The sequence below is a fragment of the Salvelinus fontinalis genome, chromosome 3, assembly GCF_029448725.1.
Source record: "Salvelinus fontinalis isolate EN_2023a chromosome 3, ASM2944872v1, whole genome shotgun sequence".
NCBI lineage: Eukaryota > Metazoa > Chordata > Actinopteri > Salmoniformes > Salmonidae > Salvelinus > Salvelinus fontinalis.
In genome coordinates, this window is record NC_074667.1 from 1914505 (window position 1) to 1927000 (window position 12496).

At 41.8% G+C, this 12496-nt stretch overlaps 1 protein-coding gene across 2 annotated transcripts in view; it reads right to left on the reverse strand.

Moving 5' to 3' along the window:
• Positions 1–648: 648 nt before the first annotated feature.
• The window catches only part of LOC129835781 (metal transporter CNNM2-like), an 82490-nt gene continuing 70642 nt past the window's right edge, over positions 649–12496 (reverse strand). For both annotated transcript variants that reach the window (XM_055901566.1, XM_055901567.1), the window contains exon 8: positions 649–5857. In XM_055901566.1, the coding sequence (XP_055757541.1) occupies positions 5603–5857 (255 nt within the window). In that variant the 3' untranslated portion in view covers positions 649–5602. The remainder of the gene's footprint in view (positions 5858–12496) is intronic.

Consider the following 12496-nt stretch of genomic DNA (forward strand, 5'->3'; position numbering starts at 1 on the left):
AACTGATGGCATTTCTATTACATACTGTGAGTACATTGAGACTTACTACAACGCAAACATTGTGTGGTTACAGTTAACAGATGGATTTAGGCTACACAAGGGGAAATGTATACAGTATAGTGGAAAAAGTCATGAATAGGTACACAAATAAATGTAGATCTCCTAATGCTTTGATCCAAGGGTTAAATGTCCACAGCCCGTCAATGCGTTTGGCAGATCCTTGTACGCTAACATGCAAGGTCAAGGGGTAATATTTGCAGCAGCATCAGCTACATTTTGTGACTCAGCAACTTTTGCTTATAATGCAGCAATGCTCTGCAGCAATGGTTTTAACACAAATCAAGAATAGCAGGTACATTAAAACATGGAAATATTTGAAACAGACATGGGATGAATTTTTTTTTAAGGCATTTTTATGAGTATTTTTTTTGAAACAGTTACGTTTTTCCAGCCTTAAATACTTGTCAGGAAGATTAAACAAGACAAACCAGCTACTGAAAATGTAATTTTAACAGAAGGGTAAATCATCTTTGCAATAGATCATTCTGTCCTTGAAATTGCCTCCATACAATGTTCTGAACTGCCTATCTCTTTAATCTGAGCACCTTGTGTTGAGGGGAAAAATAACATATTCCATCACTAATACTCTTTCTGTTAATAATTCACTTTTTATTGTACCACCAACACCAACCAGAGCAGAATATGGAAATGCTTTTGTCGTGTTGAGTATCAAACATGTGGACAGGCACATATACATAGCAACATGAGGATAGACATGGTCCGAGTGACTCAGATAATGATAGAATGGAGAGTAGCAAGTGAAGTATTTTTCAACAGATCTAAAAGTGTCTTGACAAATACTGTAGTCGTTCATTGGTGATGTGTGTCTTATTTTTAGAGCGGAGAAAGTCCTCAGAGAAAGGGGGGGAAAAGAGAGAGAGCAATAGAAAGAGAGAGGGATCTCTTTTTTCAGGTGTTTCTTTTCCTGTGAATGTTCAGGAAGCAGGGGTAAAGACCACATGGGTCAAGATATAGGTCACAACAAGGTTCAAAAAACCAACACAAGACTACGTTGGATAGTCATATATGTTATTTTCAACATTCTGACATGAACATGTGAAAAGCCCTCATCTGCATATGTAGGACTTTTATTTTGAAGGAGATACCTCTTTTTTTCATATAAGTGTATTAGATACAGCAGTGATCAAAGTATAGATGGTAAAGTATAAATACAATCGTATTATATCATCATCATCATCGCTTATCTCTGGAATGATTGTCCTTGCAGAGCAGAGTTCACCTGATGCATAGGAACACTTACAAGTAAAACAACAAAAACAACAATATCTGGTCAGTGTTATTAATCTCTTCTATAGTCTGGTCATTTTGAAATGGAAGCCCCTTGCTGTATGTGGGAAGGTTGCCAACCAATGTGTTTTTTTAGAAGTTGTTTACGCTCACAGTAATTTGGGAATACTGTGACACGAAGAGAAATGGCGACCACCAGTGGTGAAAAGTTGCAATTGCACTCCCATACTATTTGGAGCTACATTCTGCAATGAAACTGCGTCAACATGCTTTACGTTAAGATGCTGCGTCTACAGAGATTTAGGATAGGAGAGTTATTTTTGGACTTCTACTTTAAGTTCAGCTTTGATTCATATAAAACCATTTATATACAAACTGATACAAAGAAAAAGTAAACTCAACATTACATTACCCTAGAAATAAGTTTGCACTTAAAGTTAATCTACTCAACAGAAGGCATACGTCTTGTACATACACCCAACCCTGGCTTGGTTCTTCATACATATTTCCCAAGAGACAAATGATAACAAAATACGGAATGATCCATCACAAAGAAAAACAGAGAATAATTTGTTTACAGGCTTATAGGAGAATTGTGATAAGAAATATACAACATATGTGTGGCTAAGATACATAAAACACATTAGTAGTTCTAATACTGTAATTGCATACATTCAACACAGTACATCAATAGTGAGAAGTCATATTTTCCTCAATTTCCCCCAAACTATGCATTGCTATGATTCAAGTCATCACAATTCAAAGAACTAGCATCTATAGTAACCAGCAAAGGGAATGTTTTCCTCTTACAATAAATAATTATAATAATAATAGTAAGCATTTTAATGTTAAGGTTTTTAGCTTCAGTGGCACATGGTCATTCAATGAATTATTATTAGACTACAAAGATGAAAAACTAGCATGTGAAAACAAGCACTTACGTGTTCATTTGGCAATGTTTTCACTTTAAAGTGTTTTAAGTTGGTGTGAACTTGAGCCTTACCAAAAAGAGCAGTCAGTCGCAGAAAAACACAACCATTTCTGTTCATCTCCAACAGTGACCAAGTGACCAAGTTAAAGGGTGTAAAACATCAACAAGCTTGGGGTGACAGGTAGTGGTTAGAGCGTTGGGCCAGTAACTGAAAGGTTGCTGGATCGAATCCCCGAGCTGACAAGGTAAAAAATCTGTCGTGCTGCCCCTGAACAAGGCACTGTTTCGCTGTAGGCCTTCATTGTAAATAAGAATTTGTTCTTAACTGACTTGCCTAGTTAAATAAAGGTTAAATAAAAATAAAGGCTTCAGTTCAAGCCCACACTATTGGATTAAACTCGCTAACCAGATGATTGGGGCATTGTGGGGGAAAAAAACGTTCTTCTTGCACTGAAAGAGAGCATGTCTGAAGCATCATTATTTTTGTTTCACACAGTAAACATTGTTTTTCATTACATCCTCACATTGCAAGAAGAATGTTACCTTCATCTCAAAGGTACACTCCAAAAAATGACGTCATTCACAGCGGGGCGACATCCTGCTTACTGACAACAACAAGAACATTTGAATTTGCCAAGGCTCCCCACTGTTGGCTCTTTCGAAGTTGCACCCTCCCACAATGCAATAGTCAATTTCAGTTTTGTTGGTGTCAATTTATTTAAGCAGGAAGTTGCCACACTGTGTATGCTATACACAGAGTGGACAAAACATTAAGAACACCTGCTCTTTCCATGGCATAGACTGACCAGGTGATTCTAGGTGAAAGCTATGATCCCTTATTGATGTCACTTGTTAAATCCACTTCAATCAGTGTAGATGAAGGAGGAGGAGACAGGTTAAAGAAGGACTTTTAAGACTTGAGATAATTGAGCCATGGATTGTGTATGTGTGCCATTCAGAGGGTGAATGGGCAACTCAAAAGACTAAGTGCCTTCGAACGGGGTATGGTAGTAGGTGCCAGGCGCACCGGTTTGTGTCAAGAACTGCAACGCTGCTGGGTTTTTCACACTCAACAGTTTCTCGTGTGTATCAAGAATGGTCCACCACGCAAAGGACATCCAGGCAACTTGACACAACTGTGGGAAGCATTGGAGTCAACATGGGCCAGCATTCCTGTGGAAAGCTTTCGACACATTGTAGAGTTCGTGCCCCGACAAATTGAGGCTGTTCTGAGGGCAAAAGGGAAGGTGCCACTCAAAATGACTGGAAGGTGTTCCTAATGTTTTGTACACTCAGTGTATGTAATAATGCATAGTCTGCCTTTAACCCCAAAAGCCAGTTAAAGAGTTTGATTGAATAAAGCTTACACTCTACGCTCAACATGAGCTGAAGGCGACTGAACATACTTTAACATGCCACACAACACACACAGTGGAAAGGAGAGTGCCGTGCCATACAAGAGGGTCATTCATGGACAATAGTTTAATGTCGAGGTTGCTTTTGTGAAGTTTATGATGCTCAACATGTTAGATGAGGTCATTAATACTGGCCAATGATCACGTTTGATTATTAATAATAAAAGACACATTTCCACATGCATTCATAAGTGCCAAGTTAGCACTTTTCAATGTCAATACATCCCGGCCCCAACCCCTACACCATAGTCGTAAGACTTGTCTGGATTCTATTATTAAGTCTGTTTTAAGTCTGTTAACTTAAGTCTGGATAACCTCCATATCAAACAGCAATATAATGAGGTCAAAGGGCTTCTGATCGTACATCGGCCATAATAGGGAAAAAAACTGGCTTAGGGACGGGTTTTGCTTGTGGACGGTTGCAACTCAGCATCTTTGAACCAAAATATACACATACATACTGTGCATCCAAACATACAAATATATCTGTCTCAATTTACAATAAAGTGATTTTTTAAATTCATAATCATCTCTTAAATATACTGTTTTTTTCCCATTGCACTTTGTTAAAATAATTAATATGATTTTTTTAAAGGCAATAGTGTGATTTTAAAAAGGTGAAAAGATACTGTACCATTAGCCTGATTGAGAAGAATAGTAAAAATAACAAGATCTGTAATATACATATCTTTAAAAGACCCTCACCTACTCATATACATGGATGTACTGTACCAGTCAAAAGTTTGGACACACCTACTCGTTCAAGGGTTTTTCTTTATTTTTACTATTTTCTACATTGTAGAATAATAGTGAAGACATCAAAACTATGAAATAGCACATATGGAATCATGTAGTAACCAAAAAAGTGTTAAACAAATCCAAATATATTTGATAAAATAGTAAAAATAAAGTGTCCAAACTTTTGACTGGTACTGTATGAGTATATATATATAAATATATGTAGCATGTATTTCAATATCACATATATACACACACAAACATCTACATGCCCATGCATGTTTGTGCGCCGGTATATGTCATATATTCTCCACACATACATATATACACACATATATATATATATATATATATATATATATATATAATAAATAAATGCACAAAAACATTCTTGGTTCATGGTTCCATGGTTTCCTTCAAAGCGGTATTTGGTACAGTCTTTGACTAACCATTTTGTCTGCATGCATTTGAGTCCTTCGTTGTAGTAGTACTAGTAGTACTACAGTAGTACTAAAGTAGTACTACAGTCCACTGCCAATCCCTGAACAAGAACAGACCGGAAAGTGTGTGTACTTATGTGTAAGTGTTTGTGTGTGGTCAGGGGAATGGGGGGGGGGGCATGCACACCGTTGTCCATCTTTCCGAGCTACTGGAATACCAGGGTACCGGGTATTTAAGAGGATGGATTGGCCGAGGACGGTCCAAGCCCACCCTAACAGGGTCTTCTAGAGGTGTGTGATGTGGGTGAGGGCCCAGAGTGCTATCCCTTTAGCCCCCTTTCCCACCCTTTAGCCCCCTTTCTGTTCCAGGCTGTGGAATCGGCCAGGGGTGGTGGAGGGTAGAGAGTAGAGGTTCAGGCTGGGGCTCAGTATACACATCTCCGTAGCCCCCTTCCCCTCAATTCCTCCAGGGTCTTCCATCCATAAGGGGGTGGTGGGTAGGAGTTAGAGGTCCTTCCCCTCAATTCCTCCAGGGTCTTCCAGCCATAAGGGGGTGGTGGGTAGGGGTTAGAGGTCCTTCCCCTCAATTCCTCCAGGGTCTTCCAGCCATAAGGGGGTGGTGGGTAGGGGTTAGAGGTCCTTGGATGTTGGAGGATTAGGCCCAGGCCCTGGCCCAGAGGGTACTAACACCGTCCCTCCTCACTCCTCTTACCCTCTCCCCCTGTCCCCAGACCCCTCCTCTCCCTCTGTCCCCACCACCCCAGTGTGGGCTAGATGGGTCCCTCATTGTGCGCAGTGTGGTTGACCCTGTGGGCCAGACAGTTCTGGGGCTGTGTGTTGAGGTTGAGCAGGCCGGCTGTCTCGTGGTGGGCCATAGATGGCGTCTCCAGCACGCCTCCCCCTCCACCATCGTGGAGCTCAGTGGTCAGAGTCAATTCGATCTTGGTGAACTCACTGTCCATCGACTGGGGCGTCTTATCCATGCGCGACGCCATCAGGGCGTTCTGGTACTGCTGACGGGTCACCTGCGGGAGGATAATACAGTTACATGATATCAGGTTATATGATATTAAAGTATATTAAATAGCATCCCTGGGCATCAGTTGAACTGGCAGATGTGGATATCTACATGTTCATCTTGAATGATAGCATAGCTACATTTCCAATAGAACATTCTTTTCCATTTTCTCCTGGTTTCAATCATGTTTCACCAACCGGACACATATATCTCACTAAAGTCACACAGGGTATGCCTCTGGGCTCCATGCTAGGCCCCCTCTTTTTCATAATCTACATCCTCCCACTTGGACAGATCCTACGCCAGTCAATTCAACCTCAACCTCCACTGTTCCACTGTTATACAAGCGACACTCAAATGTGACCCTTTTCAGGAAACTAGGCGTATGTCGCGGGTCACTACTTTACAGGACAGCCATTTGAACATAATATTTTTTTGATTTTTCAAAATGCGTTTTTTTTGTTGAAGAAAGGCCTTCTGGAACATGTAAACTTTCATGTGCCTTAATAACAAACTTGTATGCCATCTGTAAAAACGAATACAATTGTTAAATTGCAAGCCTAGTTGGTTTAGCCACAGAAAAAGCCAGCAACCTTCCCGCTAGCCATGATAGGCTTCAGTGTTTTTCGTCATTTTCGGTCACAACTTGCAGACTTGTTTACGTGTTGCTGTGCGTTTTGTTGCCAACCTTACTTTGCTACCTGACAACTTTACGTTTTTTACTTTTTAATTACCGTTTATCTAAAAAAAAGAAATCCTCACTCAACTCTTTTCCCCCATTCAACTTTTTCACTCCGGACGCTTTATCTGGACATGGTTCGTCAGGACCTCCAACAGCCGAAGCTAAGTAGTAACATTAACATGATGCCTTCTAATTGCAGTCGCTGTACTCATAATATACAGAAGAACGATCGCCTTGCGGCGAGGATAGGTCCGCGCAGCCGGACAACTTTCTCATGGCTTCTGGAGGGAAATGCTGTAGGAATGCTCAACCGGTGTCGCTCATTCAGCCGACAGAAACTTTCAACTGGTTTTCCCCATTAAGCAACGGGTCGGAGTCTGAGGCCGAGCCTTCTCTGGTCTCTACTCCTCCCGTTACGGGGTCTGAGACACCGAAGCTTCCCACCATTAGCTCTGACAAATTGAAAACCCTAGTCATTGGCGACTCCATTACCCGCAGTATTAGACTTAAAACGAATCATCCAGCGATCATACACTGTTTACCAGGGGGCAGGGCTACCGACGTTAAGGCTAATCTGAAGATGGTGCTGGCTAAGGCTAAAACTGGCGAGTGTAGAGAATATAGAGATATTGTTATCCACGTCGGCACCAACGATGTTAGGATGAAACAGTCAGAGGTCACCAAGCGCAACATAGCTTCAGCGTGTAAATCGGCTAGAAAGATGTGTCGGCATTGAGTAATTGTCTCTGGCCCCCTCCTAGTTAGGGGGAGTCATGAGCTCTACAGCAGAGTCTCACAACTCAATCGCTGGTTGAAAACTGTTTTCTGCCCCTCCCAAAAGATAGAATTTGTAGATAATTGGCCCTCTTTCTGGGACTCTTGATGTGATTGGCCTGACTGAAAAATGGCTTAAGCCTGATGAATTTACTGTGTTAAATGAGGCCTCTCCTCCTGGTTACACTAGTGACCATATCCCCTGTGCATCCCGCAAAGACGGAGGTGTTACTAACATTTACGATAGCAAATTTCAATTTACAAAATAAAAAATGATGTTTTCGTATTTTGAGCTTCTAGTCATGAAATCTATGCAGCCTACTCAATCACTTTTTATAGCTACTGTTTACAGGCCTCCTGGGCCATATACAGCGTTCCTAACTGAGTTCCCTGAATTCCTATCGGACCTTGTAGTCATAGCAGATAATATTCAAATTTTTGGTGATTTTAATATTCACATGGAAAAGTCCACAGACCCACTCCAAAAGGCTTTCGGAGCCATCATCGACTCAGTGGGTTTTGTCCAACATGTCTCTGGACCTACTCACTGTCACAGTTATACTCTGGACCTAGTTTTGTCCCATGGAATAAATGTTGTGGATCTTAATGTTTTTCCTCATAATCCTGGACTATCGGACCACCATTTTATTACGTTTGCAATCGCAACAAATAATCTGCTCAGACCCCAACCAAGGAGCATCAAAAGTCGTGCTATAAATTCTCAGACAACCCAAAGATTCCTTGATGCCCTTCCAGACTCCCTCTGCCTACCCTACAGAGATGCTTGTTCTAGGTCCCAAGAAACAAAGAGATCTTCTGTTGAATCTGACAATTAATCTTGATGGTTGTACAGTTGTCTCAAATAAAACTGTGAAGGACCTCAGCGTTACTCTGGACTCTGATCTCTCTTTTGACGAACATATCAAGACTGTTTCAAGGACAGCTTTTTTTCCATCTACGTGACAAATCCGACACTTTCTGTCCAAAAATGATGCAGAAAAATTAATCCATGCTTTTGTTACTTTTAGGTTAGACTACAGCAATGCTCTACTTTCCGGCTACCCGGATAAAGCACTAAATAAACTTCAGTTAGTGCTAAATACATCCAATTTGTAAGTCGCTCTGGATAAGAGCGTCTGCTAAATGACTTAAATGTAAATGTAAATGTAAATACGGCTGCTAGAATCCTAACTAGGACCAACAAATTTGATCATATTACTCCAGTGCTAGCCTCCCTACACTGGCTTCCTGTTAAGGCAAGGGCTGATTTCAAGGTTTACCTGCTAACCTACAAAGCATTACATGGGCTTGCTCCTACCTATCCTTCCGATTTGGTGTGAAGTTGAACGGAAAGGCTCTGGAGCAACGAACCACCCTTGCTGTCTCTGCCTGGCCGGTTCCCCTCTCCCTACTGGGATTCTCTGCCTATTACAGGGGCTGAGTCACTGGCTTACTGGTGCTCTTCCATGCCGTCCCTAGGAGGGGTGCGTCACTTGAGTGGGTTGAGTCACTGATGTGATCTTCCCGACTGGGTTGGCGCACCCCCTTGGGTTGTGCCGTGGCGGAGATCTTTGTGGGCTATACTCGGCCTTGTCTCAGGATGGTAAGTTGGTGGTTGAAGAAATCCCTCTAGTGGTGTGGGGGCTGTGCTTTGGCAAAGTGGGTGGGGTTATATCCTGCCTGTTTGGCCTTGTCCTAGGGTATCATCGGATGGGGCCACAGTGTCTCCTGACCCCTCCTGTCTCAGCCTCCAGTATTTATGCTTCAATAGTTTATGTGTCGGGGGGCTAGGGTCAGTCTGTTATATCTGGAGTACTTCTCCTGTCTTATCCAGTGTCCTGTGTGAATTTAAGTATGCTCTCTCTAATTCTCTCGTTCTCTCTTTTTTTCTCTCTCTCGGAGGACCTGAGCCCTAGGGCCATGCCTCAGGACTACCTGGCATGATGACTTCTTGCTGTCCCCAGTCCACCTGGCCGTGCTGCTGCTCCAGTTTCAACTGTTCTGCCTGCGGCTATGGAACCCTGACCTGTTCACCGGACGTGCTACCGGTCCCAAACCTGCTGTTTTCAACTCTCTAGAGACAGCAGGAGCGGAAGAAATACTCTTAATGATCGGCTATGAAAAGCCAACTGACATTTACTCCTGAGGTGCTAACCTGTTGCACCCTCAACATCCACTGTTGCACCCACTCCATTATTATTATTTGACCCTGCTGGTCATCTATGAACATTTGAACATCTTGGCCATGTTCTGTTATAATCTCCACCCGGCACAGCCAGAAGAGGACTGGCCACCCCTCATAGCCTGGTTCCTCTCTAGGTTTCTTCCTAGGTTTTGGTTTTCTAGGGAGTTCTTCCTAGCCACCGTGCTTCACCTGCATTGCTTGCTGTTTGGGGTTTTAGGCTGGGTTTCTGTACAGCACTTTGCGATATCAGCTGATGTAAGAAGGGCTATATAAATACATTTGATTTGATTTGACATGACGGGAGATGAGTTCGGATTGGTATGCCATATAGCACACTTCTGTCTATTTGAGCTGGTCGGTATGTGTAGGTAATCCTGTCTAACGCTGCTTTAAAAAATATATATTGCTTAGTAGAACTGCATAAGTGGTGCTCTGTACTTTCTGGAGGATCGAGTTTTGAAATCAGTGGAATTAGAGTATGACAGCTAAAGAGATGGAGAAAACACCTCTCTCCAGATTACATCTTCAAACTAAGGGCAACCATGGCATCTGTGACAGGGAGAAGCATCCAACCATGACGTATACGGGTAAGATAGTTTAGCTAGCTACATTTTCAGATATTACACATTTCTAATTTTGACAGTTGTTTTCATTTGAAGTTAAAGTGTACTGTTAGCTAGATAGCTAACATTAGCTGGCTGGCTTGCTACCTAACGTTACGTGTATGATCTTATTATTCGTATCTCAGAGCCATTTGCTTGGCTAGTTATAGCCTAATGTTAGCTAGCTAACAAGCCTGGTTGGTTAGCTACCTGCAGATTCATGCAGGGTAGTAACGTCATGAGTTGGGATTATGGTTCATTGTTTAGCTAGCTAGCTAGTTACATGTCTTAACAAAAGACTCCACTATGCAAATGTCCATTTTAATAGAATGTCACTGCGACAACTGTTAACCCGTTAGCTTGGGTGCTTGACTGCTGTAGTTAGGACAAAACGCTCAGATAAAGAGATTGGTGGAGCTAAAGCTCAAAAGGGTGCTGAATGGGTGTAGACAAAGAAGAGCTCTCCAGTAGGTACCAAAACATTCAAAGGCGATTTTCTCAAAAGTGAGTTTACAAGTTTATCAACTTTCAAAGCAAAACTACTTTCACATTGTTCCTCAAATGCAGCGTATGATATACCATTTTGTAGCTCTGTGTCTGCTTTTATCCAATGTAAAAAACACAATTTCAAATTTTGCTACATAAGACCGAATCAAGGCGGTTGGTCACAAATATGTGTGTCTGTGCGTGTGTGTACAGTATGTGCATGCACACGTGTGTGTAGAAGTGTGTATAGACACTCCTTGAAATACTGCAAGTTCGACAGCCATAACCGAGTAGTCTGGCATGTCTACAATTGAAGTCGGAAGTTTACGTACACTTAGGTTGGAGTCATTAAAACTCGTTTTTCAACCACTTCACACATTTCTTGTTAACAAACTATAGTTTAGGACATCTACTTTGTGCATGACACAAGTACTTTTTCCAACAATTGTTTACAGAGATATTATTTCACTTATAATTCACTGTATCACAATTCCAGTGGGTCAGAAGTTTACATACACTAAGTTGACTGTGCCTTTAAACAGCTTGGAAAATTCCAGAAAATGATGTCATGGCTTTAGAAGCTTCTGATTGACATCATTTGAGTCAATTGGAGGTGTACCTGTGGATGTATTTCAAGGCCTACCTTCAAACTCAGTGCCTCTTTGCTTGACATCATTGGAAAATTAAAAGAAATCAGCCAAGACCTCAGAAAAACAATTGTAGACCTCCACAAGTCATCCTTGGGAGAAATTTCCAAATGCCAGAAGGTACCACGTTCATCTGTACAAACAATAGTACGCAAGTATAAACACCATGGAACCACACAGCCGTCATACCGCTCAGGAAGGAGACGCGTTCTGTCTCCTAGAGATGAACGTACTTTGGTGCGAAAAGTGCAAATCAATCCCAGAACAACAGCAAAGGACCTTGTGAAGATGCTGGAGGAAACAGGTACAAAAGTATCTATATCCACAGTAAAACGAGTCCTATATCGACATAACCTGAGAGGCCATTCAGCAAGGAAGAAGCCACTGCTCCAAAACCGCCATAAAAAAGCCAGATTACGGTTTGCAATTGCACATTGGGACAAAGATCGTACTTTTTGGAGAAATGTCCTCTGGTCTGATGAAACAAAAACAGAACTGTTTGGCCAAAATGACAATCTTTATGTTTGGGGGAAAAAGGGGGACGCTTGCAAGCCGAAGAACACCATCCCAACCGTGAAGCACGGGGGTGGCAGCATCATGTTGTGGGGGTGCTTTGCTGCAGGAGGGCCTGGTGCACTTCACAAAATAGATGGCATCATGAGGATGGGAAATTATGTGGATATATTGAAGCAACATCTCAAGACATCAGTCAGGAAGTTAAAGCTTGGTTGCAAATAGGTCTTCCAAATGGACAATGACCCCAAGCATGCTTCCAAAGTTGTAGCAAAATAGCTTAAGGACAACAAAGTAAATGTATTGGAGTGGCCATCACAAAGCCCTGACCTCAATCCTATAGAACATTTGTGGGCAGAACTGAAAAAGCGTGTGCGAGCAAGGAGGCCTACAAACCTGACTCATTTATACCAGCTCTGTCAGGATCAATGGGCCAAAATTCACCCAACTTATTTTGGGAAGCTTGTGGAAGGCTACCCGAAACATTTGGCCGAAGTTAATCAATTTAAAGGCAATGCTACCAAATACTATTTGAGTGTATGTAAACTTCTGACCCACTGGGAATGTGATGAAAGAAATAAAAGCTGAAAGAAATCATTCTCTCTACTATTATTCTGACATTTCACATTCTTAAAATATAGTGGTGATCCTAACTGACCCAATACAGGGAATTTTTACTCAGATTAAATGTCAGGAATAATGAAAAACTGAGTTTAAATGTATTTGGCTAAGGTGTATGTAAACGTTCAACTTCAAC